General features: G+C 58.4%; 1 protein-coding gene across 3 annotated transcripts; it reads right to left on the bottom strand.

The window, feature by feature from the left end:
• Positions 1 to 1,659: 1,659 nt before the first annotated feature.
• On the bottom strand, positions 1,660 to 23,097 carry PTH1R (parathyroid hormone 1 receptor). Of its 3 annotated transcripts, XM_031009352.3 has the most exons (15): positions 22,930 to 23,097; positions 21,760 to 21,882; positions 11,444 to 11,546; positions 9,602 to 9,736; positions 7,512 to 7,622; positions 7,285 to 7,403; positions 7,004 to 7,098; positions 6,619 to 6,814; positions 6,015 to 6,168; positions 4,386 to 4,446; positions 3,991 to 4,057; positions 3,611 to 3,705; positions 2,803 to 2,944; positions 2,680 to 2,721; positions 1,660 to 2,200 (listed from the first exon to the last, which is right to left on the bottom strand). In XM_031009352.3, exons 2-15 carry the CDS (start codon positions 21,832 to 21,834, stop codon positions 1,814 to 1,816), a joined length of 1,782 nt encoding a protein of 593 aa, XP_030865212.2. In that variant the 5' UTR covers positions 21,835 to 21,882; positions 22,930 to 23,097; the 3' UTR covers positions 1,660 to 1,813. The 3 variants fall into 3 exon arrangements, with proteins under 3 accessions (XP_030865212.2, XP_055238181.2, XP_055238180.2); XM_055382206.2 differs by lacking the exons at positions 21,760 to 21,882; positions 22,930 to 23,097 and adding an exon at positions 12,403 to 14,917 and having other exon boundaries at positions 2,803 to 2,940; XM_055382205.2 differs by lacking the exons at positions 21,760 to 21,882; positions 22,930 to 23,097 and adding an exon at positions 12,403 to 14,913.
• Between the last annotated feature and the right edge of the window lie 2,209 nt (positions 23,098 to 25,306).

Below are 25,306 nucleotides of genomic sequence, written 5' to 3'. Positions count from 1 at the left end.
ACAGCCCTGTGCTGAGGTGTGGGTGGGGATTGGGGGTCGCTGGTTGTAGGAAGAGGCCAAACCCTGTCCTAGAGGGAATCCAATCTGAGAGGAGAGGCCCACCTCCACCTGGGGGGGCACCCAGTCTGAGGGGGAAGCCACAGCCCTGTTGCGGGGTGCCCAGTCTGAATGCTTCTAGGTAAGTGGGCCTCATTGGCTTATTACTTCAGAAACCTCAGTCCAGACCCTAGAGAGCGGCATCGGACATCCCTGGGGAGGAGGATGAGGGTCTGCCCTGCTGAGGTCTCCTTCCCCCAGCTAACTCTTGTTGCCCTCCCTGTCACCATCTCCCTGCGAGGCCACCCGCCTCCTGCCAGGCCACCTCTTCTCCAACCCCTGTGCAGCCTCCTCTCGTCTCCACATTGTTGTGGGGACTTTTTAAACATTCAGACCTTGTTGCTCTCTCTCTTGAACTTCCAGTGGCTCCCAGCCTGGCTCTGCAGTCCTTCAAGACTGGCCTATGCCTCCCTCAACCATTGCATGGAGCTCCACGGGTGCACCAGGCCCTTGGACAGTCTTTGGTCCTGTCCGTCATCTGGAAGGGCAGGCAGGGCTGGGTCTGAGGCTGCTCAGCAGGCACCCACACCTCCTAACGCCCACCTGAGTTTTTTGTCTTAGGCCTCCTGACCCCTCCCCTATGCCCTACGGCCTGTTTGTGGGCTGCTGGAGATGAGGTGCACTCCTGGATGCTGAGTCCATGGAGAAGAGCAAGACGGGCTGAGCGGGAGATGGGAAGGCGGGGCAGGGCTCGTGCGGGGCTGTCTTTAGGCTGGAGCAAGAGCAAGAAGCTCGTTCAGGCCAGAGCCCGGGGTGGGCATGCTGTAGGGTCAGTCCTCAGGGTGTCGGGCTGACGGGCTCTGTGTCACTCTGGGGCCCACGAATGGCCCAAGGTGGGAGAGGGCAGGGTCCGGGGGGGTGAGTAAGGTGGTAGGTGGGTGTCAGGTGAGGACACTTAGTGACTGCCCCAGATGCATAGTGAATGGATGTGTCCCACCTTGCAGGCCCCTGCCCAGCCAGCCCTCTGGGCTGAGACTCCTGGCTCCCCACAAGTCCTGAGCCAGAGCAGGGACCCAGCCCACCCTTCACCTGCTGGCCTGGTGCTCCTCCTGCAACCTCAGTCACAGAGGCATGTCAGGTCATGGGTGGATGCTAAGGCTCCTGCGTGGAGGGCTCCCTGAGTGGCCACCGGACAGCCAGGAAAGGTCCACTCTGTGGCAGGGCCGTAGGCTTGGGGGTGTGGCCAGGGACCCGAGGGATCTGCCAGCAGCCCTGGGTGGCAGTGATGGGGGCAGCAGTCAGAAGAGTTGGCCCAGAGGAGCCTGGGTCCCCCATGGGGTCTAGGTACAAGTGTGGAGAGCAGCTCCACAGCTGGCGGCAACGGAGGCTGAGGCTGGATTCCCACATGGGTCCACTTGGCTGCTGTGTGACCCCTGCAGACTTGAGCCTCTCTGGGCCCTTTCTGCTGGATGATACCACAGGCCCCAGATCCCTCCCCGTTCTGAAGTGAGACCTGAGGATTCCTCCATGACTCATGGCCCTCCCCCCACAGCTTTCCCTGGCTCCCAGCCCCACCCTCTTGGAGTAAGTCCCCAGTTTGGGCCACAGGAAGCCACACACCGCTTCCTTTTCCTTTTTCTTTTTTCTTTTTTTTTTTTTTCTTTTTTTCCCTGTTTTTCCTCTTGGCCCCAGCCCTGAGTGGGAAATCATTCAACCACCCATCTTTTGGTCCATCTGTCCATCCACTATGTCAGCAGGTCCAGCCCCCAGCGCCTGGTCACATGACTGTCTCCCACTCTTCCTGTAGCAGGGCGGGTGGCTGCTCAGGCCCAGAGGCCTCCTCGTCCAGGCCTGAGCAGGAGCCGTTGAGGAACCCATCGTCCTTGGGAGTAGCCATGGCAGGTGGTGTGGTCTCGAGGGTCTCCAGGGCTGGGGTCCCTGGCTTGGCATGGCCAGGCAGCTGAGGGTGGCCGTTGGTGGTGGCAGTGGGCAGTAGGCGGGGGCTGAGGGGCAGGCCGAGTCCCACACGGGGGCCGACGTTGGTCACACTTGTGTGGGACACCATGGGGCCGTAGCTATAGCTGCTGCTCCCGCTGCGTGCCTTGCGCTTGAAGTCCAGTGCCAGTGTCCAGCGGCTCCAAGATTTCTTGATCTCAGCTTGTACCTTGGGGCAGTAAGGGTACGGCAGTCAGGTGTGTCTCCCAACCCCAGGGATGCCCCATCCCAGCCCCTGGACACCCAGCACGGAATGAAAATGGGAATAGGGGACTCCTGGGAAACTCCAAGGCCAAGTGAAATCCCATCCTCACAACAGGGTGCTTGGCTACAGGCAGCCGACACACCCAGAATCTACAAGGCTCAAATTGCCCCAAAGGTGGCTGAGTCCTCCAATCTGGGTCACAGATAATTGAACCATGGGGCTGGGAAGACACTTGGCTATGCCAGTGACTGAAGAGTCCCCATATCCTAGCACATCCTGAACCTGCATCATCTGGAAAGACTTCTCTGCTTTCAGAATGTCCTCAGGGGTGTTCTTGGAGGAACAAAGAAATAACGGGGTGGAAGAATGGAGAAATGAGCCTTGAGGAAGCCTCTGGGGTATCTGCCCCACCCTGCCCTACGCCAACACTGTCTCCTGCTTACCTCGCCGTTGCAGAAACAGTATATGATGGCGACAAAAAATCCCTGTGAAGAGGGGTGTCTCGAATCAGGCCTGCCCCCGGAACCCCTCCCACCCTCAGCCAGGCCCGGGCCAGCACTGCGCACCTGGAAGGAGTTGAAGAGCATCTCATAGTGCATCTGGACTTGCCAGAGCGTCCCTGAGACCTCGGTGTATGGTGTGGCCATGAAGACGATGTAGTGGACGCCAAAGAGGGGCATAAGCACCAGCGTGGATTTGAGCAGCTTCCTGGGCCAGCGGGGCAGGTAGGTCAGGGCCAAGCCACTTCCCCTTCAACAAGCATTGTGCCACCCCCCACCCTGCCAGCCCCAGGCTCCGGAAGCTCAAAGGGGCCCAGGGCTCCAGTCACCACGGGAGGACAAGCCAGTTCACCTGCATGGCTGCTGTCCTGGCTAAGTGCTAATAGGGCCCGTTGGTTCTCAGCTGTGTCCCGGAGCGGACTTCAAATGACAGTCCCCCTGTCCCTGGGCCCTTCGCACCTGTGGATCCCTCAGCTGGCAAGCACTCCCCTCCACGGTCGAACCTCACTATCCCACAGTCCGCTCCTCAGGTTTCAGCTGAGCTGCGGCCTTCCTGGGGCCACTCACCGCCTACCTGTTCCTCAGACCCCCTGCAACCAACTCTTTGAGGAGAGGTTCAAGTTCATCGCACACTCACAGACTCCAGCTCTAGTGCAGGGCCTGGTACAAGTGGGCAGGCTGGCTTTGGGGTGCCCCTAGGGCCTCCCATCACTGCTGGGCAGGCCAGGTGGGTGAGGACAGCCAGGGAGTCAGACGCTGGGTCCTTTCCCTTGCCCCAGGATCATTCATGGGGCCACTGTCTTTCCTGGGGTACATGGTACCGGGACTTAGGGACCCCTGAGGAGCCAGGGCATGGCAGGCATGGTGGGCTCACCGGTACTGCTGCCGCGTGTCACACCGGCCGGCGTTGGTCTCCCGCAGCTTGGTGGCGAGCACGCGGACGATATTGATGAAGAGGATGAAGTTGAGCTGTGGGAGTGAGGGGGCTGCGTCTGGAGGCTGCACCCTAGTGGGGCGGGGCAAGGCCTGGCAGCCACGGCCATAGGCTCTGCTCTGTCACTGCATCTCTGGGTGGCTCCTTGAGCCCCTGGTTTTCCTTTCTGGGCTGGAGTGTGGATCAGCTGGTCCTCCGGCCTCTGTAGCTCTGACACTGGGGTCCAGGGAAGCCTCCTAGGTCCCTGTCAGGGGCTGGTTCCAGGGGACCCAGGCGCACATCCCACCCACCCCTGTGGCCAGCAGCCCACCCCTGCTCACCACAATGGAGGCCAGGATGGGCACCTGGATGATCCACTTTTTGTTCCCGGAGCTCAAGTCCCAGCACCTGGGGGAGGTTGAGGCATTAGCTCCCATCCCTCCTGTTCCCATCCTAAGACTGCCCACAGAGGCCCAGATTTGGTCTGGTCTGACATTAGCTGTTGAGGACACAGGGCAGGGGTGGTGGGTGTGGCCAGGCCTGAGGCCGCCCTCACAGGCCTCTTTGGAAGTAGCCTCCTGTGACCCTGAGGGTGCTCCTGGCTTGAGGCTGGACTGAGAACTCCTGAGGCTGGGCCGTTTGAGGCCAGGGTACAGGAGGCCCTCTCACATGCTTCCTGGAAGAAAAGGGACCCAGGGGTGCTTCTTGCCTGGGCCCCTTCTCCACCTGGACCTACCCGGTGTTGGCCAGGGTAGCTCTGACACTGACCCACACAGCCACGAAGACAGCGGGCAGACCTGCGGGCACAGAGGGGGACAGTGTGCAGGACTGTGGCTGCTGTCCACAAGGTCATTCCCCCCTCATCCTCGATGACCCCCAGCTTACCCCACCATTGCCCTGAACCCCTGACACTGGGCACTTGGTCCACTTGGTGACAGAGACACACTCTGCCATGTGGTGCCCTAACAGCTTCCCCTTGGGGCTCCAGCCCTCAAAACCCAGCTCAGCCTCTGCCCCCATCTTGGCTCCATGTCATATGCGCATATATGGGGTACAAGGTATAATATAATAATAAGGTATCACTAACTGATCCATGCCCTGTCCATTCCCTCTGCAGAGGGCACTGCTTTGGACTTGCAGCTCCCATGGGGAGACAGCCTATTTTCCACATTTTTTTTCGCCCCAGCACAGCACCCCCCACAACCTGGTTTGAAAGGTCCTAGCCCTCGTGGATGAGACTGGATGGGGTGAGAGGTTTTGTCCCAAGCAGAGGCCACAGGGAGACCTCGGTGTGTCAGTATGTCCTGGCCTGCGCCAGCTCAAGGGGCACATGGTATATTTGGGTGAGCTGTGCCTCTGGGAAGGGAGCCCCAGGTCCTCCCCGACCACACACCACCAACTTGACTCTAGGCCTGGTACACCCTTGGAGGGATAGGGTATGACCTGGCTTTAGGGTAAGAAAAAGAGCTGTGATATTCCTGTGCCCCAGGATTCTATGCACTCCCGATCTGCATATCGCCAGTCCACTAGGACACCTCCTAGCCCCAGAGCCTGCATCTGTTCCTAGGACTGGGCCCAGGTCTCCCCAACTCTGGGGCTTGTCATGGTGAGGTCAGGGTCAGGATGTATGTCGAGGGGCAGGGAGGCGGTGGCTGTTGACCTGTGGGCCTCTGGGTGCTGAGTGCGGAGAGGGCTCCAGCCACCCGGCCCACCCCTCTGCAGTCTGGCCAGTTGTCCCGGAGCCCAGCCAAGCTCTGCAGCTGCCAACAATAATGGACAATTATCGGTAACTGGATCCCAGAGCCTGTGGGGGGCTGGGAGGAGTGCGCGGCTCCAGCAACCCATTCTGCAGAGGTGCTGTGAAGCTCAGGTGATGCTGAGGTGCTGGGCCCACGGCTCTGGGCCATGGACCCCGCAGGCCTGCTGAGGCTGGCAATGGTGTGGGCAGCCCCGCACCCCATCCCAGCAAGGGGACTGGTGGGGTAATAGATGCTGGCCTAGTCCATGGGGCTCAGGGTAGAGGGAGGGTCCCGGATCCCAATTCCAGCCCCAGGCTGACCTCTAACCCAGTATCCTACTCTGATCCTGAGCTGAATCTTGGCCTGATGGTTCCTCCTTTCCCTCTCCTGGGCAGAGCCTCAATTCAGGTGAATCTAACCTCAGGTGAACCTGATCCCTGGCCAAGCCCTGCTGTTCCCTGAGCCTGGAATGGGGTCAGGATCACAGAAGGGCGGCAGGCCTCCCTCCTGCTGTTCCACTTGGGGCGGGATGTGCTGTGTGGGTGCCTCCCCCCAGGGGCTGCCCTCTCCCTGTCACCCACGGTCTCACCCCTGCCGGCGCCTCACTACCCGCTGTGCCCGCGTACCCCAGCCGAAGACCGTGAAGCCCCACAGGTACTTCTTCTCTGAGAAGAAGGCCATGAAGATGAGGCTGTGCAGGTACAGCCCCTCCACCAGAATCCAGTAGTAGTTGGTGGCCAGGAAGTAAAGGAAGAAGGTCACAGCCACCCTGCAGCCCGCCTAAGAGACCAGCTGGTGTTAGTCAGAGGGCAGGGCCTGCCTCCGGGAAGTCAGGGCTGGGCTGGGGGGCTGGGGCGGCAGGAGAGGACAAGTGGTGCCGGCCAAACAGGCCAGGAAGGGGCAGGCTTCGCTTGGGGGGCTCTCTCAGGCGGGTGCGGTGTCAGGGGCAGGAGGCAAAGTGAAGAGGTAGAGTGGCTAGAGGGTACTGGGTTGAGGTAGGAGCCTTGATGGCAGCGCGGGGCGTGTGGGACACTCGGAGCCCTTGGCAGCAGGGTCGGCGGCAGAGCTGAGGGTTGCGAGGGACCCTATGAGATGGGTTTGAGTGGCTGAAGCCAGTGGCGCTGGCAGGAGGCGGGCAGGGCGAGGGCCGGGCTGGAGGGGGGCGGGGCGGGGCGGGGCCCCACGAGGCCAGTGGCGGCACCGGGAGCGGGCGGGCAGAGGGGTACTCACGTAGCCGGCAGCGGCGGTGGCAGGCGGCGGGGGCGCCTGGGCGATGGCGCGCAGCTCCTCCTCGGTGAGGCGCTCAGCCTCATCAAGCGTGGCGCCAGAGTAGAGCACCGCGTCCTTGACGAAGATGCTCACGGCGCGCAGCATGAAGGACAGGAACAGGTGCATGTGGATGTAGTTGCGCGTGCAGTGCAGCCGCCTGCGGGGCGCGCGACATGACCGTGGGTGTGGGCACGGGGACGCGCGGTGGGTGGACAGGAAGCTGGGTTGTGCGCCGTAGGTAGGGACACCCGCCGGGGGTGATGGGTGCAGGGAGGGGGTCGCATCAGACCTCGGCCACCGTCCCCCCTCCACCATGTCCCGCCGCCTCTCGCCCCGCCCCGCCCACCTAAAGTAGGCCAGGATGAGCACAGCTACGGTGAGGGACGCCAGGGACACGGAGTAGCCCACGGTGTAAATCATGCCCAGGCGGTCAAACACCTCCTGTGCGGGGCGGGGGGGAGACACAGTCAGAGCCCTGGGACCCAGGGAGAGCATCAGGGTAAGAGCAAGAGGCCAGGGTAAGGTTGCTGGAGGAGTCAAGGTCAGGAGTCAGGGCTGGGTCAGGGGTCACCCGTGGGGTGGGAGTGAATTTATCCCGGTCAGGTTGGGGAGGAGAAAGGCTCGCACCCGTTCACGAGTCTCATTGGTGAGAAATTTGACACACTCGCTGTAGTTGGCCCACGTCCTGTTGTGCCCAGGCACCAGCTCCCAGCTGCCATTGCGGTCACAGCGTCGGTAGGCATGGCCTGCAGGTCCATGTGAGGTCAGGGCCGGCAGGGAGGTCTGGAGGCACTGAACCCCTAGCTCCAAGTCTCAGCCTCCTTGTAATCCCCACCCCTTCCAGCAGGCCTCACCTTTGTGATTGAAGTCATAAATGTAGTCCGGACAGGGCACAGCCACCACCTCACCTGGTGCCCCCAGCGGCCAGCACAGGATGTGGTCCCATTCCGGCAGACAGGGGCGCCCTGTGCCCAGAGACAGACAGGGTAGGGGATACCAAGGGAGAGTCAAGGCCATGATTAGTGACCCAGAAGGATGAATACATCTGTGGTTTGTTTTTTTTTTGTTTTTGTTTTGTTTTTTTGAGACGGAGTTTCGCTCTTGTTGCTCAGGCTGGAGTGCAATGGCGTGATCTCAGCTCACTGCAACCTCCGCCTCCCAGGTTCAAGTGATTCTCCTGCCTCAGCCTCCCGAGTAGCTGGGATTACAGGCATGCACCACCATGCCTGGCTAATTTTGTATTTTTAGTAGAGATGGGGTTTCTCCATGTTGGTCAGGCTGGTCTCAAACTCCTGACCTCAGGTGATCTGCCTGCCTCGGCCTCCTAAAGTGCTGGGATTACAGGCTTGAGCCACTGCACCTGGCCCATCAGTGGTTGTTGGTTCCTGCAGGGACAGGTGTGCCCCAAGCAGGAAAATTCAGGCTTTGGAGAACTCTGGAGAAAATGTATTTCTGTGGGCTGTACCCACCTGGCCTCATAGAATTTACTATGGCCTCTGCGATACAGGTACTGGCACTGGCCCCATTTTCCAGATGGGCTGACAGAGGCCAAGACAGGTAGGCAACTTGCTGAGGTCATACAACACAGGGCCCTGTCCTCTTCAAGTGCTCAGCCCCGGGCCAGGCCTCTCGCCTTTCTCTCTGCTCTTGGAACCACCTTCCAGGTGTCTCTGAAGAAGGGCAAGTACCCAGACTAACTCTCCCTCAGCTGGGAGGCTCCCTGTGTGCCCCTTCCCCTGGGATCATGGACAGGAGGCAGGAGGTCTGGTTTCTAGTGCCAGCTGGACTCCAAGGAGCTGCTGACCTCATGCAGGTGTCCCAAGTCTTTCTATTTCCATTTCCTCATTGGGAAGTTGGGATTAACCACATTGGCCCACGCTTCTACCACCACTCAATGCCTGCCCTGAGTACCTGCTGTGAGACTCCCACGGCCACTGCTGGGGGAGATCGATTCCCCAAATCTAAGTGCTAATGGTGGGATTCAAAGTAGGGTGACATCCCACTTTGGAGCCCCAGCCTCACTGCAGGGAGGCTAAGTGACCTTGGAGGGTCCCCAGCCTCTGGATCTTCCACATTCCACTCCCAGCTTGCAGCCCCCTTCTCTCCCTCTGTAGGGCTCCAACCACAGGACTCTCCAGCCACCCTGGAAGGCTGCCTTGATGGCTGGACCCGCCCTGGCTTGGTGAAAGGCTCTCTGTCCTGGGCGCCATATTCCCAGCCCCACCCCAGGCCCACAATTCCCTCTGGTCCCCAGGGAGCCACAGGGTGACCACAGCCTCCCAGATGTGGCCCATCTGGAATCTGCTGCCCACCCGACCGGCTGAAACCGGCCCTGTGGCCAAAGCCTGGGCTCTGTCTGCCTTTCCTCATCTGCTTCCCTCCCTTCTCTTCTCCCCTCCTTGTCCCACTGCCTCTGGCCCCACCCTCTGCCACTGCCCTCCTCTCCTTCTCTATTTCTGTGGCCCTATCCACTATGTGTCCCCATGTACCTCCTCTGACACACTGAGCCCAGACTTCAGTGTGTGCCTCCTGGTCCCCTCTATCTCTGTGACTGTCTCTCCCTGCCTCTGTTGATCTCTGTCTCCATGCCTCTCCCTGTCTTTCTCTGTCACTCTCTGTCTTTGTGTATCTCTCCCTGCCTCTCTGTCCCCCAGGGTTCTCTGTCATCTCTCTTTCTCTCCATGGGTGGGACCGTAGCCCTGGGTCCACTCTTGGTGTGGTGCTGGAGAGTTCTCTGTTCATCTCTTTCTGAGGCCTGAGCCATCTAGCTCCCCTTCCTTCCCACTACACTCTGTCTTCTCCCAGCCCCTTGCCTGGGGATGTGGCTGCAGCCTTTTACTTTCTATAAGAGCCAAGAAGCATGAGCTCACATCAGAGGGACAGTGCAATGGGGGTGGGTGGATCTAAGCCCATGCCAGCTGGATGCATGGAAGCAGAGACGTACCTCGGTACCTGCTGCCAGTGGGTGCCTCCTTGTCCTCCTCAGACTCAGGGTAGAGCTTCCCAGATGCCTTATCTTTCCTGGGCTTCCCTGATGTGGATGCAGATGTCCATCCCTTGTCTGATTCCATTATGTTGGCTGGAGAAACCAGGGTGGTAATGATGGCTGTCAGCTGTGCTACAACAGGAGACCTGGGGTACTCTTTGGCCTCAGACTCCCCCTTTGTACAATGGGGGGGTTGTCTCCTGCCCTGCTGCCACCTAGGCTGTTGGGAGATCTGAGACGATGGGTGAGGAGGTGTTTAACAAAGTGTAAAGTGCTTGCCAGGTGAAGTAATAAGAGGAGGTGGAGATTGTCCCCCAGGGTTGGAATGGGAGTGCAGGATCAGCTAGTGGGGTGAGCACTAAACTAGGCAAGACAGAGCAGAGGTGGTATCCTCCCACCCAGGAGTCAGGAGTGGGTGGGGGCCAAGGCCACGCAGCAGTGAAGGCCCCACCAGGGGGCGCACGGTGAAAGCAGACAGAGTGGGTGATGTCAATGGACAGGTTACATAGCGAAAATGAAGTCTGGCCTGAGTGCTGTGCAGGTAAAGAAGCTGGTGGTGAGAAGACACGAGCAAGGTGGTACAGTCAAGAGTGGACAGAGAAGACCACCCCATCCCCTGCCCTGGATCCTCAAGTATGTGGTTCACAGCTTCCACAGTGGCCGTTGAGATGCCTAATCTGAGATGGAGCCTGGCCTCTCTTCTCATTGGAGAGATGCTGGAGGTCTTTTTTTTTTTTTTTTTTTTTGAGACAAGGTCTCCCTCTATCGCCCAGCCTGGAGTGCAGTGACATGATCACGAATTACTGCAGCCTCAAATTCCTGTGCTCAAGTGATCCTCCCACCTCAGCCTCCCCTATAGCTGGGACTACAGGTGTGCACCACCATACCTCGCTAATTAAAAAATTTTTTTTTTAGAGATGGGGTCTCACTATGTTGCCCAGGCTGGAGAGGTCTTTCTTCCTAGCCACAAAGTCTTCCTCATTTTCTGACTTGTATTCCTTCAGCCACCGCCCAAGCTAGGCCCCCCTGGTCCTCACATGTCGGGTCTGTGGCAATGATGGGAAGCTGAGTCCAGGCAGCCTGGACTGGGATGAGAATGACTGTGCTCATTTTCCTGCCTCCACCCTCGGGCCTCAGTGTGGGGATGTGGGTAGCAGGGTGGGGTACAGTAGGAAGAGAGAGGCTCCATGGTGGATGATGAGGGGCAAAGACAGGCTCCTCCAGGCTTTCACAATTAAGAAGAGGGGCTGGGTTCAGGACCCAGAGTGAGGGGGCCCATCTGACCCCTCAGATCTCGATGTGACTGGGAGCCACTGTTGGGGCTGGCATCGGTGGGGCTGTGACTGCAGAGACCATGTGAGTCTCTGTGAGTGTGAGCAAAATCTGTGTGCCACAGGGTGTGTTTGTCATTGTGTGCTTGTGTTCTGGGCGATCACCAGCCTCAACCCCTGCAGAACCCTAAGGGCTTGTCAGGGGAGGAAGCGGCTCCTCTCCTTCAGTCAGTTGGGGTCTGGGCCTCTTTGGTTGATGAGATTAACCCGACAGCTATCAGTCTGAGTGCTGGTGGTGGGCAACACAGGGACCTGAGCTCGAGACTTAGGACAAGCCATGGATGCCCGAGCCTGCTGACTCCACTCTTGCACCACGCACCCCACTTCGGTTCTCACGTTGGCCTGGCCCTCTTTACCTGAGTCCGCCCCCACAGAGAGCCTTCACCTGGCTCTGTATCCTGTGTCCCGCCCTTGACTGGCCCCTCCCTCACCTGACCTCATCCCCAGACCCTCTTCCTTTGACCCCCACCTGGCCTCTGCAGGACCTCCTTGAGCCGTTTTTCGCACTGGGCCTGAGCACGGTGCAGCAGGAAGATCTGTTCCTCTTTAGTCATGACGTCATCTGCATCCACCTGCCAAGCCGAAGGTCAGACCACAGGCAGGACTTTCTGGCGCAGCAGCAGGTCCCAGAGACATCCCAATTTCCCAGAGGGATTACCCCCTTTCAAAAGGCCCTGACTCTAGAGGGAAGGTGGGATTTCCCCTGCATGTGGGGAATATGCTCTATGGAGCTCACACCTTACAGATGGGAAGCTGTGGCTCTGAGGGGTAGGGCCTGCCTGATCGAAGGGAAAAAGCAGGGGCTCTCTCCTGCCTGCCCGCCAGTAACCCTGTAGGCTGCAGTCACTGATATTCTCTGTCCAGTCCTTTCCCCAGGGGTACATGGGACTGGAATGGAATGTCCCAGGATGGATCCACACAGGATCCTGGCTGCCTGCTGGGGACATGAGTCGGGGGCAGGGGGTGGATAAGGAGTGGTGAACTGTGGGGAGACAAACCCAGCCTGGAGTCCTTCAAGTCCTGGCACCCTGGGGGGCCTTGGGAGTCACCAATTTCCATCTTGGCCCAGCTCCCCAGTCAATGCTGTCCCCAGTGAACGGTGAGTGCCTCAATGCCTCCCCTCCTTACAATCCCAAGAGAGAGAAAGAGAGGATGGAGGAACTGTTGGCACGCGGCCTGGGTTGGGCTGGGCACTCTGGTGCTGGCTGGGGGTGGGAGTCCCTCTCATTCCACTGCTTATCTGGGAGCTCCCTCCATCCAGACTTGGAGTTCTGATGACACTCAGGCCCTCACTCCTGCTCTTCTCTGCCTGGAATGTCCTTTCCCTTCCCTCCAACCTGCACACCCTGGGCCCCGGCTGCCACCCACCGGGACTCACTGGCCTCATTATAAGAAAGGAAATGAAATATCATGCGGGTGGAGGCTCACCCTGAGCAGGTGGCTGCTGAGGGGTCTGAGCCTCTGTCCTCTGACTTGGGAGAAAAGCAGTTGGGAGCAGCTTGGTGTGCCTAGCCCAGCCATTCCCGTGAATGTGACCCGCAGAGGTTAAGGCGGTCTCTGAAACCTCCCCAGGGCGGGGCTGTGAAGCCCTCAGCCCCATCCCTCTTAATTCAGGGTCGTGTTTCCTCAGACCCCTGGGCAGGGGTATGTCCCCTGAGATGACCCCCTCCATCCCTCCCCCAAAAGGCTACGTCTTCTAAGCTCCAGGGCAGAGCCGCATCCTTCAGACGCGCCAAGGCGGGGCCGGGGCCCTGCAGTCCGAGCGTGGCTGTGCAGGGCGGGAGGACCCAGAGGAGGCAGGGGAGGAAGGAGGCGGGTCGGGCATGAGGCGGGCACCGGCGGGAGGGGCGGGCAGGCCGGGTCAGAGAGCCTGGCTGCAGGGAGAAGTTAATTGACCGCGTCTCTTGGCGGCAGCAGCGAGGGCTTCCAGGGCCAAGGAGTCTCCAATTGGCTCGGCCGGCCTCGGGTTCTGCTGGTTCCACTTAGCGGAGCCGCGTGCGCGTCCCTGTGCGTGCGCGCGCGTGGCGGCGCATCCTCGAGTGGCCGGCGCGTGCACCTGTGTGTGCCCGTCCGTGCGCGTTCTCACATGGAGACTTCCCAGCGTGTCAGTGTGGGACGCGAGCCGGACGTGTTTGTGAGCATGCACGTGCACATGTATTTCTGGGCATAGGGCGGCGTGTGTGCGTCTGTGAGTTAGGCGGCAGCTCCTTAGCCTTTGCGTCTGTGGGTGGCCCGTGCTTCTGGTGTCTCTGGGGGCTGAGGTGGACCCTGAGATCTCCGCTGGTACTATGGACCCCAGGAAGGGCTGGAGCAGATCCTCACGTGCTGGCGGCTGGCCTAAGCTCCTCTATCCTAGTCTCTTTGCTTCCCCAGCTATGGCTGAGCTGGCTGGGGCAGAGGTAGACACAGAATGATGGGATGGCTTAAGGGAGGACAAGTTGGACTTGCCAGGATCCAGGGGCCTCCAAGACTAACTTGAAGCTCTCCCTGTGCCTCCGACATGGGGGATCCATGCTGGTGAGGGGGCTGATCCCTGTCCACCTCACTCCATTTACAGCACCCATTAACTACCATTTCCATCGTTGCTGCTAGTACCTCCATCAATAACCATCATTACTGTCACTAACACCAACACCAGCATCACCAGTCCCTCCCAGTACTACCACCACCACCACTGGCATCACCGTTACCACCATGAGCACTACTGTAACCATCAATATAACCACCATCACCACCATCTGCACCATCACAATTGGTACATCACCAGCACCAGCACCACTGCCACCACCTCCAGCATCACCAAGGCAACATTAGCACCATCAGCAATACTGCCACCTGCCCAACTACCATCTACACTGCCTTTGCCATCTTGTTGTCTTACCCCTTCCCCACTATCCTTCTTCTTCTGCCACCTCCACCCCTCTCAAGATAAACCCATTGTGCTGTATTTTCTCCAGCTGATGGAGAGCTCTGGAGTGACTGACGTAGGCTCCCACACATCCCTAGAGACTTGCTGACTCCCTGGGCCTCCCAACAGACAGACCAGCCTACTGATATGACTGGGGGTCACCCCTGATGGCCTAGACTGCAGGCAGGCAGGCAGTCATGGGTTGAAAACTGAGTGGCCATTTGGCAGCCTGACCACCGAGAGCTGACCAACACACCCCTCACTGACTCAACGAATTGGCTCAGCCTCTACCTCCAGCTGTTGGCTTCACCTTCTCCATGGCCAGGAGGAGGCACACCCCTTTTTCTGGAGTTAGGATGTTCAGGAGAGGGAAAGATACGTGCTTCCAGCACGCATGACTCCCACACTCCTTCATTCATCCATAGGGGTGGTGGCCCCACCTCTGGCCTCCCTGAACTTTAGGACCTATTTATCTGTTAGCACAGCCATTGCAACAAGAATAACTCATGTTAAAGTTAAGGAAGCACTTTCCCAAGAAGAGGAGGACAACCCCACACCAAGTGCACTACCCCTCCAAACGTTAGCTCACAGCTCCGTGCCTGGAATGCCCCCACTCCTGTTCACTCCTCCCTCCAGCTGTGCCCTCCTCTTCAAGGAGATTCTGCCACCAGCCCCACAATGTGAATCCCACCTCCACCCTTGACTAGCTTTGTGTCTGAGAAAGTTGCTTAACCCGTGTGCCTCAGTTTTCCTGTAAAATCAGGGTAATAATAGGGCTGTTGTTGGCCCGGCACGGTGGCTAACACCAGTAATCCCAGCACTTTGGGAGGCCAAACCAGGTGGATCACCTGAGGTCAGGAGTTCGAGACCAGCCTGACCAACATGGAGAAACCTTGTCTCTACTGAAAAATACAAAATTAGCTGGGTGTGGTGGTGCGCCTGTAATCCCAGCTACTCGGGAGGCCGAGGCAGCAGAATCGCTCAAACCTGGGAGCGGAGGTTCCAGTGAGCCGAGATCGCGCCGTTGCACTCCAGCCTGGGCAACAAGAGCGAAACTCCATCTCAAAAAAAAAAAAAAAAAAAAAAAAAGCTGCTGTGAAGATTAAATTAAGTACTTCACAACAAGCCTGTGCAGGGGTGAAGCTCAGGAAAAGCTGGTTGCTATTGTTGATACTGTGAGCAGCAGCAGCAGCAAGTCACATCCCCGCCATGTGCACCCCTGCTGCTTGGTGACATGGGTGCTCCCAGCCAGGCCAGGGACCCAAGGTGGCTGGGGGAGATTATCTGGGTAGATGGCTGAGTCCAGCAGGTGACAGTGAGGGGCAGATGGGAGATGGGGCCCCAGGGTGGACTGGGGGCAGGGACTACAGGAGGACCTGCTAGATAAGGTGTTCCTGGCAAGCTTTTGGGATGGAAGAGTATCCCAATGGCTCCTTGCATTTCTGGATCCACTCTGGACTTACATTAGGATTCAAGGTTACTGCCAGAGGCCCCAAGCTTGAGCTTAGGAGGAAAAAGGACCCCCTCCTCTGCCTCTGCCCTGACTGAGGAGGCCTTATCTCCTGGGGATGAAGGGGAAATGCTGACAGCTGTAACTCTTCTCAGCCTGGCATGCCCCCTGTCTGCTACTCCCTTCTCCCCGCCCCTGCAACCCTCTCTCCCTTGAGGAGTTCCTGTCTTCTTGGCTCAGCACCAGGGTGCAGAGGACTCAGGCTTGCGTCCCCTTAGATCCAGCGGATCTGCAGATCTTGGGTCTCAGGGGTGAGGACTGAGGGGCTGGGGCTGGGCTGTGGCCAGGGGTCACTTAGTCCATACCCACCACTTACAGGCCACCCAGCCCTGCACCAGCTGTTCCATATCCCCCCAACACTCCTCCTATGGTCCTGATTAGGGCTGACTTGACTCCCCCAACCCAGCCATCATGGTGCTTGGCTTCAATACCCTGCACTGTAGCACATCCTCCCCATGGTCAGCAAGGAGCTTTAAAACCCATGCCTCCTGCACCTTCTACCACATCCCCATTTGACAGACAGGGACACTGAGGCCAAGAGTCACAGAAAGAGGAGGGCCAGGGATGGAGCTAAGATCTGCTTGACACTGAAGCAGCAGCCTTGGAAGAAGGGAAAGAGAGGAGGAAGTGCCCAGCCACACGGGTACCCTGGCACCAGCCACGGTATCATCTTTACATAATCCTGGATTTTAGCTGCTACATTAAGCAAGTCTCCCTTTGCAGATCCCCTAAGGCAGCCTCCCCGAAGCCGATTTAGGAGCAGAGGTGGGTAGACATAAAGGTGCCTGTGGTGCCGGTGATGGCGGCTTGTCCCCAGCTGTAACTGGGTAGAGGACAGTTGGGCTCTGGTGTTGGGAACCAGGCCGTTGATGCCTCCAGCACAGCCAGAAGGAGAAAACCCTGGCTAACAGGAGACCCCTTCGTGACCTCCTGGCCTTCCTACAGCCCTCCTCCAGGTTCTACTACTGGGACCCATGCTGGCACCCCTGGATGTCTCCCGTGCCAGCTGGCTGGGACTGCTCCCCCACCCCTGCTGCCCTCTCTCTGTCCGGCTGGCCTGAGCAGGCTCCTCGTCCTGCCCCGCCACCGCTGACAAGTGCTGACTTTTCCTCCCCTTCGCCAGGCCTTCCTGAACAGGCTGCCTGTGTTTGGGGCTGGGAGGGGCTGGGGGGGGGGAAGAGGCACTGTGACGCCTCTCATCCTGGCCAGCCAGCGTGGCCGCCTTCGGGGCAGGCAGTGGGATGGAGCCTGGGATAGCGGAGTTGGCTGCTACGACCTGGTGGATCTTCATAAGCAGGCCCTACTTGGGCTGAGGAATCAAGGCCCAGAAGAACAGTATGGCCTAATCTAAGCCATCGCCTGCTCAGCAGAATGGGATCCCACTAGGTCTCACCAAGGGCATTAGACTGGCCCCAGAGTTGGAGCTTTTAAGGGTTTGAAGGTCTCTGATGTTTCTGCAAACCTGAGCAAAACTTTGCGCCCTTCTCCCAGTCACACCGTATTTTGCAGATAATTTCAGAGGTCTGCAAAACCCTCGCCCCACCTTTTCTTTTTCCTGAGGACTCTCCTTCTGAAATAGCTGCCTTCCTGATGTGGTGGCTGGACCAGGGAGTGTCCCCAGAAGGCCCACAACAGGAATCTGAGGGAGGCTACTTGACGCCTCATTAAAACATTCCGAAGAAAACCCAAGTTCCCGGGAGGGCTCGGCACCCTCCTACTGCTCTGTCCGTAAGCCGTTTCAAGAGCTGAGGTGAATGTGTTTAAGGGCAGGTGATATAAAAAGCTTCAACAAATCAATACGAAAAAGACAAATAACCCATAGAATGATGGTTAATGGCCCCGAGCAAGCTCTCACTGTAAAGCCCAGAAGTCACTGGTAATCAGCAAATTAAAATGACAAGAGACACCATTTTCACCTATCCAAGCAAAGGTGAAACACAAAGAATCCTCTTAACATCCTATGAGACAGTGGGCGTGGGCAGAGAGGCCCTCCTGGTTGGTCTTGGTGTTGTATAAGTATAAAGCAGCACAAGCTTTTTAGAGGGCAATTTGGCCATGCTATTAAAATAAAAAATATGTATATTCTCAGGCTCAGCAATGACAAAATCTAGAAATATCCTACTAGGAAATAGTCACATGGGGACGCTAGAGGGCATTTCAAGGAGCTTCCCTGCCACCATCTGGAATCACGCACATATAGACACACACACAAATTATGCAGAAATGATCTAAATGTACATTCCTATGGACTACTTAATGAGTCCCAGGTTTTGGAATACTATGCAGCATTTAAAAATATAGATTCATATTTACTGAAATGAAGATCTCTAAGACACACCTTTACGTCAAAATGTGTATGTGGCAGATCCCTATCTAGAAACCGATGCCATTTATTTAAAAACAACCAGACAAATAGAAAATGACAAAATTATCTACTTGATATGTACACAAAGAGGTACCATTTGGAAACACACAGATAGAGGAAGGAGAACGCCCCTCTACCCAAACTGCTAAAAATGGTTTTCCCTAGAAGGGAACTGGGGCTTGGGAGTGATCAAGGAGGGCTTCTGTTTAATTTTTATTGATTGACTCTCTCTCTCTTTTTTTTTTTTCAGAGACAGGGGCTCACTCTGTCACCCAGGCTGGAGTGAAGTGGCATGATCGTAGCTCATTGCAGCCTTGAACTTCTGGGCTCAAGCAATTCTCCCTCCTCAGCCTCTCAAGTATCTGGGATTACAGACTTGTTTGACTCTTTTATAAGAACATATTCATATATCAGTTGTGAAGTTAAAAATTAACAAAATAACAGAAGGATTTAATTTTTTTTTTTTCTTTTTTACAGAGCCTCTGTCGCCCAGGGTGGAGTGCAGCAGCGTGATCTCGGTTCACTGCAACCTCTGCCTCCTGGGTTCAAGCGATTCTCCTGCCTCAGCCTTCCAATAAGCTGGGATTACAGGCACGTACCACCACGCATGGCTAATTTTTGTATTCTTAGTAGAGATGGGGTTTCACCATGTTGGCCAGGCTGGTCTCGAACTCCTGGCCTCAGGTAATCTGCCTGGCCTCCCTAAGTGTTAGGATTACAGGTGTGAGCCACTGCACTCGGCCATGATTTAATTTTTAAAAAAGAAAAAAGAAAGAGAAAACCCCAGAGTGAGACATAAGGATCTCCTGCCAGCAGCAAATCTCGTGCTGCTTTTGAGGAAGGAATTCAGTGCAAAGGTCTAAAGATCTGGGTTCAAATCCTGCTGTGCCACAGACTCACTGTGTGACTCTCAGGGCCCTTTAGCGTAGAAATCACTGGGTGAATGGATGAAGTAAGAAAACAATCTGTGACAGTTTCTAGCTCAGAATCTGGGGACAGCCACAGTTCTGTACATGTTGGCTTCTTCCTGTCTTTAAAAGCAAGCAACCGGCCGGGTGTGGTGACTCACGCCTGTAATCCAGCACTCTGGGAGGCCGAGGCGGGTGGATCACGAGGTCAGGAGATCAAGACCATCCTGGCTAACACGGTGAAACTCCATCTCTACTAAAAATACAAAAAATTAGCTGGGCATGGTGGCGGGCGCCTGTAATCCCAGCTACTGAGGAGGCTGAGGCAGGAGAACGGCGTGAACCTGGGAGGCGGAGCTTGCAGTGAGCCGAGATCGCACTACTGCACTCCAGCCTGGGCGACAGAGTGAGACTCCGTCTCAAGAAAAAAAGAAAGCAAGCAACATGGCCAAGCTGCCCCTGGAGCAGGCTGGAAAAGGTCCCACACACTCCTAGCCTGTGAGTCCACACCACAGTCTCTTGTGAGTCCTACCCAGTGGTCACATCTTCACACTCAAGGCCTGCCCCATGCTGAGCTCCAGCTTCTCTTGTTGCAGTTTCTCCTCCACATGTGTACATGCTGGGGGGGTCCTTAGGAGGACGCATCCTCAAGGACAAGAGTGCCCCTTTGCCTCCTACTCACAATCTGTGGGTCTATCACTTCCTCCAAACTCCACCCCGCCCCAGACTCCAGGCTCCCAGGTAACTGTTTCCCCTCCCAAATGTGAGGTCACTGGAGATGTGAGCCTGGTCTTGGGACCAGCTGGGCAGGTAGCGTACAGGTTTGGTGACCAGCCATGAGATAAGGTTGGTGGGCTTGAGGGGCATAGGTGCAGATCTAAAGGGGGGCAGTAGCCCTTTGGGCTCAGGAGAGGGAGCTGGCAGGCTGCCAGCTTCTTGCTGGCCCCAGATGAGTCCAGGGGGCCCATAGGATATTGGATGGGTGAGTAGGCTGCCCCCGCCCTTCAGTCCCAATCTTCTGGCCCCGAAGCCAGGGAGTGTCCAGTGAACTCACATGCCCCAACAAGGTCCTGGGCAGACTGAGCACTGGCATCTGTCCTTCTACTCTCAGACATGGGCCAGGGCAAAGCCAGGAAGATTCTCTGCATATATCTCAGCTTCCCTGGAGAGCAGTGGGGCTCTGGGTACCCATACTCCACACGCACATAGAGGCACAGGGCTTGGCATGAGATAAATAACGGTCATTGTGGTTGTGTGATTCGGGCCAGTTAAAAATGGGGACAATAACCTTCCTCTGAGGGTGGTTGGGAGGATTAGACTAGCTAATGTACGTGAATTGCTTAGAACAATGGCAAGTAGAAAGCCCTACAGAAGCATTTATGAAATACACATAAGAAAACAACAGGCCCGGGTGCACAGGCGCTCACAAAGGCACACACAAACACACACAACTGCGCCTCCAAGTCATGCACCACAGCTTCAGACACGTGAACTCACACAGGGACTCAGACACTCACAGTCACACAGACCCAGATGAACACCATGCCCAGAGTCCCACAGAACCCTGCTCTGACACATAGACTTACTCTCAGGACACCCACACCCATCACCCTGTCTACCCCTCAGACCGTCACACACCAAACTCCAGGGGTGGGGTTGGTGGTAGTTCTATCCCCTGGCATTCGTCAGTACTTGGAGTGTCTCTGCAGAGGGTGTTGAGCTCCTCTGAACCTCAATTTCCCCATCCACAAGGCCTTGTATGGGGCTGTCTTTGGTGGGGAGCCTTTGCTGGGGCCAGAATTGTGAGGGTGTAGGCACAGGTAAGTGGGAAGTGCTGAGGACCACAGAGGAAGGGAGAGCCTCTGATGATGGGATTCTCAGGCAGATGTTTCTTCCAGGCCCTCTCTTTTACAGATGGGGCAACTGAGGCACGGAGAAGGACAGCCCAGGCTTACACAGGCATCATGCAAAGGTGGAGGAATCCCAGGCTCATTGGAACTGCCTGGAGCTCTGCCCTGTGTAGGGAGCTGCTGCTGGTCAGGAGGAGGAGGCTGCCTGACTGCCCTGCTCTCTAGCAGGCAGATACCCCCACTGGGGAGCAGGGAGAAGAGGCTTTGAAGTTAGGTGCACAGGCAGACAGCCTCCCCAGGAACGGGCTCATCCCAGGGGATGGGGTTGCTGTGGAATAGGACTGAGGGGCTGGGACAGCCCCCTTCCCAGAAAGTGGGCCCCAGACCCTGGCCCAGGAGGAGGAGGTGCTGCCCACTCTGTGTCTCCAGCTTTCTGCCTTTGCCTGTCTCCCTATTTTTCTTTGCTGTTCTTAGTCTGTCCACCCCTCCAGCTGGGGGGATCTCTCCTCCCCACCCGGCTTTGTCTCTGTCTCTCCTCTCCCTCTAGCCTTCCCTACCATTCTGCTTTTAGGTCACTCTCAGGGAGTGACAGTCTTTCCAGGGGTCTCCTCACTTCCCCACAGGATATGCTGTGCTTCTCCTACAGGGGTGCACTGTGAGGTCAGTCTCCTTCAGGGAACTCCATCCCTTCTCCATGCCACACCACACCCACCTCCTTGGGGAAACAGCTTCTACCCTGGTTGAAGCCAGACGTGTGCATGTGTGTGTGTGAGGGCTGGAGGGGGCCCCTAAATCCTACCCCCTGCCTGGATGATTCTGACCTCAGACCTACATTCCCTGTGTCCGGGACTGCAACAAACTTGCAGAAAACAGAGGTCCCCAAAGCAAAGTCTGTGGGAGTACGCAGCAGGGCCAAAGCCCAGCCTTCTGTTGGGTCACACTGTCATCTTCCAGGGAGAAACAGCCATGGTGCTCACAGAAGCAGAGGATGGTGAAAACTCAACCACAAATTGCCAGATTTGGGACCCCAAACGAGGCTTCAGAAATAGGGAGGCTTCAGGCAGCTGGAACCCACAGTCCAGACATCCCAGAGACAGCAGGCACCCAGGATCCTGGATCAGAGGGGACTCTCACCCAAAGTTCGAACTACTGGGGGAACTCAAGACTGCGTGCCTTAGACCTATCCCGCGGACCCCAGGGTAAGCCCGCAGCCTGTCCCGGAGTGTTGGCGGCGGGGGACTCACCAGCGCGTACGCGGAGCTGAGCACGGGGCAGCAGAGCAGGAGCGCCAGGCCGGGTGCGATCCGGGCGGTCCCCATCGCCACCGCCTAGGGCCGCGTCCCTCGGGGCAGCCGCCGCCGCCGGCCCTGGTGGTGGTAGGGGGTGCAGAGCTGCGTCAGGCTGGCCGCCCCGCCCACGCCCTGGCCTAGGGGACCCCGGCGTCCCGGCGGCCCGAGGCCCCGGGGCCCGGCGCGGGGCCCATGCGCTGAGGGCGAGCGAGCGAGCGAGCGAGCGAGCAGCGCAAAGGAGGGAGGGAGGGAGGGACAGGAGGGAGGGAGGGAGAGCCGGAGGCCGGGCGGGCGGCGGGCGGGCGCCGAGCGCTGCGGAGCGGCCCGTCTGCCTCGGAGCGGAGAAATCACATCCATATGGCCGGGCCCCCCGCCCCCGGCCCGCCCCCCGCCCCCCTCCCGCGCCGCCTTTTCTTTCTTTCTTTCTTTCTTTCTTTCTTTTTTTTTCTTTTGGGGAAATGGGAGCTGTGGCTTCGCCCCACGCCCAGTGGGGGGAGGGGGCGGGGGAGGGGTCGGGGTCGCGGTCTGCGGGGGGCGCGCAGGACTGTTATTTTTAGCTCCGCGGCTTTCGGCGTAGGGAGTCAGGGCCGGGCAGGGGGCGCGTTCTAAGCCGCGCGGGGCGTGCAGTTAGGGGATGCGATCCCAACTTTGCAGCCACACTGAGCCCTTAGGTGTTCCGGCCGCCAGCCCCCGGCCGTTCGGCCTCCTGAGATCCCAGACCCTCGGCAGCCGCCTCCCACACCCCTTCCCCATCCTTGGCCAGAGCCCCGCTTGCGCCTGTGCGGCTCGGGCGCGCAGCGGCCCCGACGCTCTGTCGGTCTGCCTGTCTGTCAGTCCGTCTCTAGCTCCCCCGGCCTTGGCCTCAGTTCTTCCAGCGGCCCCAAGCTCCGTTTCGGTCACTCCCTCGCTCCCTCCCTCCCCCTTTTCTCTCTACGAAAACATTTGCAAGTTTCCAAAAAAGCCACCGAGCCGAGCGGCGCGGGGCTGGCGACTCCCCCGGGTTCCGAAGAGGCGCCGCCGACTGACACCGAGACAGAGCCGCCTGGCTGCTCCGGCCAGGCCCGGAGTCGCTCCTCCCCGACTCCGGCCACTTCCCCTCGGCGCGGGTCCCCAGCCCCGACTTACTCCGAGCGCGCCGCCGCGGCCCCCGCCTTGCCATGGATGTCGGGGCCCCCCCGACAGCCTCCCCAAGCCAGCGCCCCGTCCGCGGCCCCGGGGGGACTTCATGGAGCTCTCGGGATACCCCCCGCTGGCCGGCCTGGCCTCCAGCGCCCCCCGCCCGGCCGCCGCTCGGAGTCACCGCCCGCCGCGCGCATCCCTCGCCTCGGCGTCTGCCGCTCCCCTTCCCCCCGGCCGGGCGCCTCTTCCCTCCCCTGCGCCCTCCCGGGCCTCTCCCGCCCCCACCCCCTCCGCAGCCGCCGACGCGGGAGTGTGGAGAGGCCGAGAGGAGCCTTCCGCCCCCCGCCCCGGGACATTGCGCTAGAGGCCGAGGCCCGGGGTCTTACGGCGGCGGGATGTGAGTGCTGGGGAGACGGGGCGGGGGCAGCTGTAACATCGAGACCCGAGCAGGGAACCCGGGACGCCGGCCCCGCTTCATTCTCTTCTGGAAAGCACGGGCTTTTTAATTTTTTTTCCCTTGATCATCCGGCCCCCGCTGGCGAATAGAGACCCTCAGCCGAGAAGCGAGCCCTCTTTCTTCATGGGCGAATCCCCTGAGAAGGCTGCCCGGTACCCCCGCACGCCCCCGGCCGCGACGCTGTCAGTCCACTGGGCTCCCGTTCGGGCTGGGTCGGGGTCCCTGGGGAGGCCGCTCGGCTGCCAGCCCCAAGCCCGGCTTGGCTGCTGCCGCCCTCCCCCACGTCCAGCCCCACCCTCGCCTCGTCCCCTGCCCTCAGTCCCATCCCAGGCCTGTCGTTCCTCTCGGCCCTAGGCCAGCCCCGACCCCCGCCCAGGTCTGCAGCCACACATCCCGCTCCCTCCCTGCCCAGCGTCTCTTCGGGTCCGGGTCTCCGAGTCTCGACCCATTCAGCTGCTGGCCGGGCCTCTCCAGCTTGCCCAGCCCCAACCCCGGAGGCTCGAGGCTGCCAGACCTGGGGCTCAATCCAGACACCCACTCTCAGGCTTCACCTCCCTCCCCCGTTCCCACCCCCACTCCCAAAAGCTATCGGCCGGCTCGGACCGGGCCGCCTGGGACCCTCGACTTAGGGGAAGGCAAGGAGGAGTCCGCGGGGGTTGGGGCTGAACGGGGCGGGATTTCTGTGTTTGGCTGGGGAGGGGCACGCTGGAGCTCTAAGAGGAGGGGCCCTTCGACCCCAAACTTACCACCTCCCGGTACCAAGTGGGGAAACTGAGGCAGAGGGAGGGGCTGGGGATGCCTGGAGCGGAGGGCTTTAAGGATCGCGGAGGAAGCGAATGCATGAGGCCCTGGGAAATGAGTCTGGGCTAAGCAACAGCCTGTGCTTGCCCGCTTACCAGTTGTGTGTCCTGGACACTACCACTCTTCGGCTGTCTGGACCTCAGTTTCCTCATCTGCAAAATGGAGAGGTTGGCCAGCTGATTCAAGGACAATGTTAACTTTACTGTTTAGTTTCCACGAGGGTGGGCATCCTGGCCCATGGGCTCCAGGGGCTCTCCAGACTCAGCCTGTGGATATTGAGCTCCTCAGAGCCTGCAAACCTGCCCTCCAACCCTCAGTGCAAATATATCAAGCCCAAGTCCTAAGGCCTAGGATCCAGCTGCAGCCACCCTTCTGCTGGCTCAAGCCCATCCAGCTTCCAGACTGCACTCCCAGGTGCATTCCCCATGTATTTCTTCTTCTGCTGCTACTTTCTTCTTCTTCTTTCTTGTCCTTCTCCTTCTTCTTCAAGACAAAGTCTCACTTTGTCACCCAGGCTGGAGTCCAGTGGCATGATCTCTGCTCACTGCAACCTCCGCTTCCCAGGTTCAAGTGATTCTCCCAAGTAGCTGGGACTACAGGTGTGTACCACCAACCTGGCTAATTTTTGCATTTCTTGGTAGAGACGGGGTTTCACCATGTTGACCAGGCTGGTCACGAACCCCTGACCTCAAGTGATCCACCTGCCTCAGCCTCCCAAAGTGCTGGGATTACAGGTATGAGCCACCAGCCTTGGCCCTCCCCATGCATTTCTATGGCTGCCTCCCTTCTCTGAGCCCACTGCCCTCATTTCTTTTTCTGGTGTTCAAGGGCTGTGCTATTTGAGACAGTTTCCTCCAAAAATGACTCTCCCTAACAGGAACTGTCTGCTAGACTCCTGGCCTTCTTCACACATCCACTCTCCTGCCTTTGTCCTTGCTGCTTCCTCTGCCAGGATCATACTCCTCTGCCTGGTGTAAAGGACACTCCCCTCCCTCCTTGTGTGCCCACATCCTCCGTTGCTGGGGAGGGAGGTTGTGATTTCAGGGCTGCCTCCTATGGTATGTAGCCTCCTTGGGACGGAGGCCCAGGTGCCAGAATGGGCACCTAAAGAACACTTGTGGTTCT

Source organism: Gorilla gorilla, chromosome 2 (genome assembly GCF_029281585.2).
Source record: "Gorilla gorilla gorilla isolate KB3781 chromosome 2, NHGRI_mGorGor1-v2.1_pri, whole genome shotgun sequence".
In the NCBI taxonomy this organism is placed as follows: domain Eukaryota; kingdom Metazoa; phylum Chordata; class Mammalia; order Primates; family Hominidae; genus Gorilla; species Gorilla gorilla.
The sequence above is the reverse complement of the archived record's forward strand: the minus strand, read 5'-3'. Positions and strand labels throughout refer to the sequence as shown.

What these genes read in the sequence shown, in the direction of transcription:
- PTH1R (XM_055382205.2), bottom strand. Translation starts at nt 12,495, where the DNA reads ATGGCTGGGCTAGGCACACCAAGCTGCTCCCAACTGCTTTTCTCCCAA. An exon ending in CTCATCCTGGCCTACTTTAG is followed by an intron (nt 6,815 to 7,003) that starts GTGGGCGGGGCG and finishes CGCGCCCCGCAG; the next exon opens with GCGGCTGCACTGCACGCGCA. An exon ending in CTTCACGGTCTTCGGCTGGG is followed by an intron (nt 4,447 to 6,014) that starts GTACGCGGGCAC and finishes CTGTGCCCGCAG; the next exon opens with GTCTGCCCGCTGTCTTCGTG.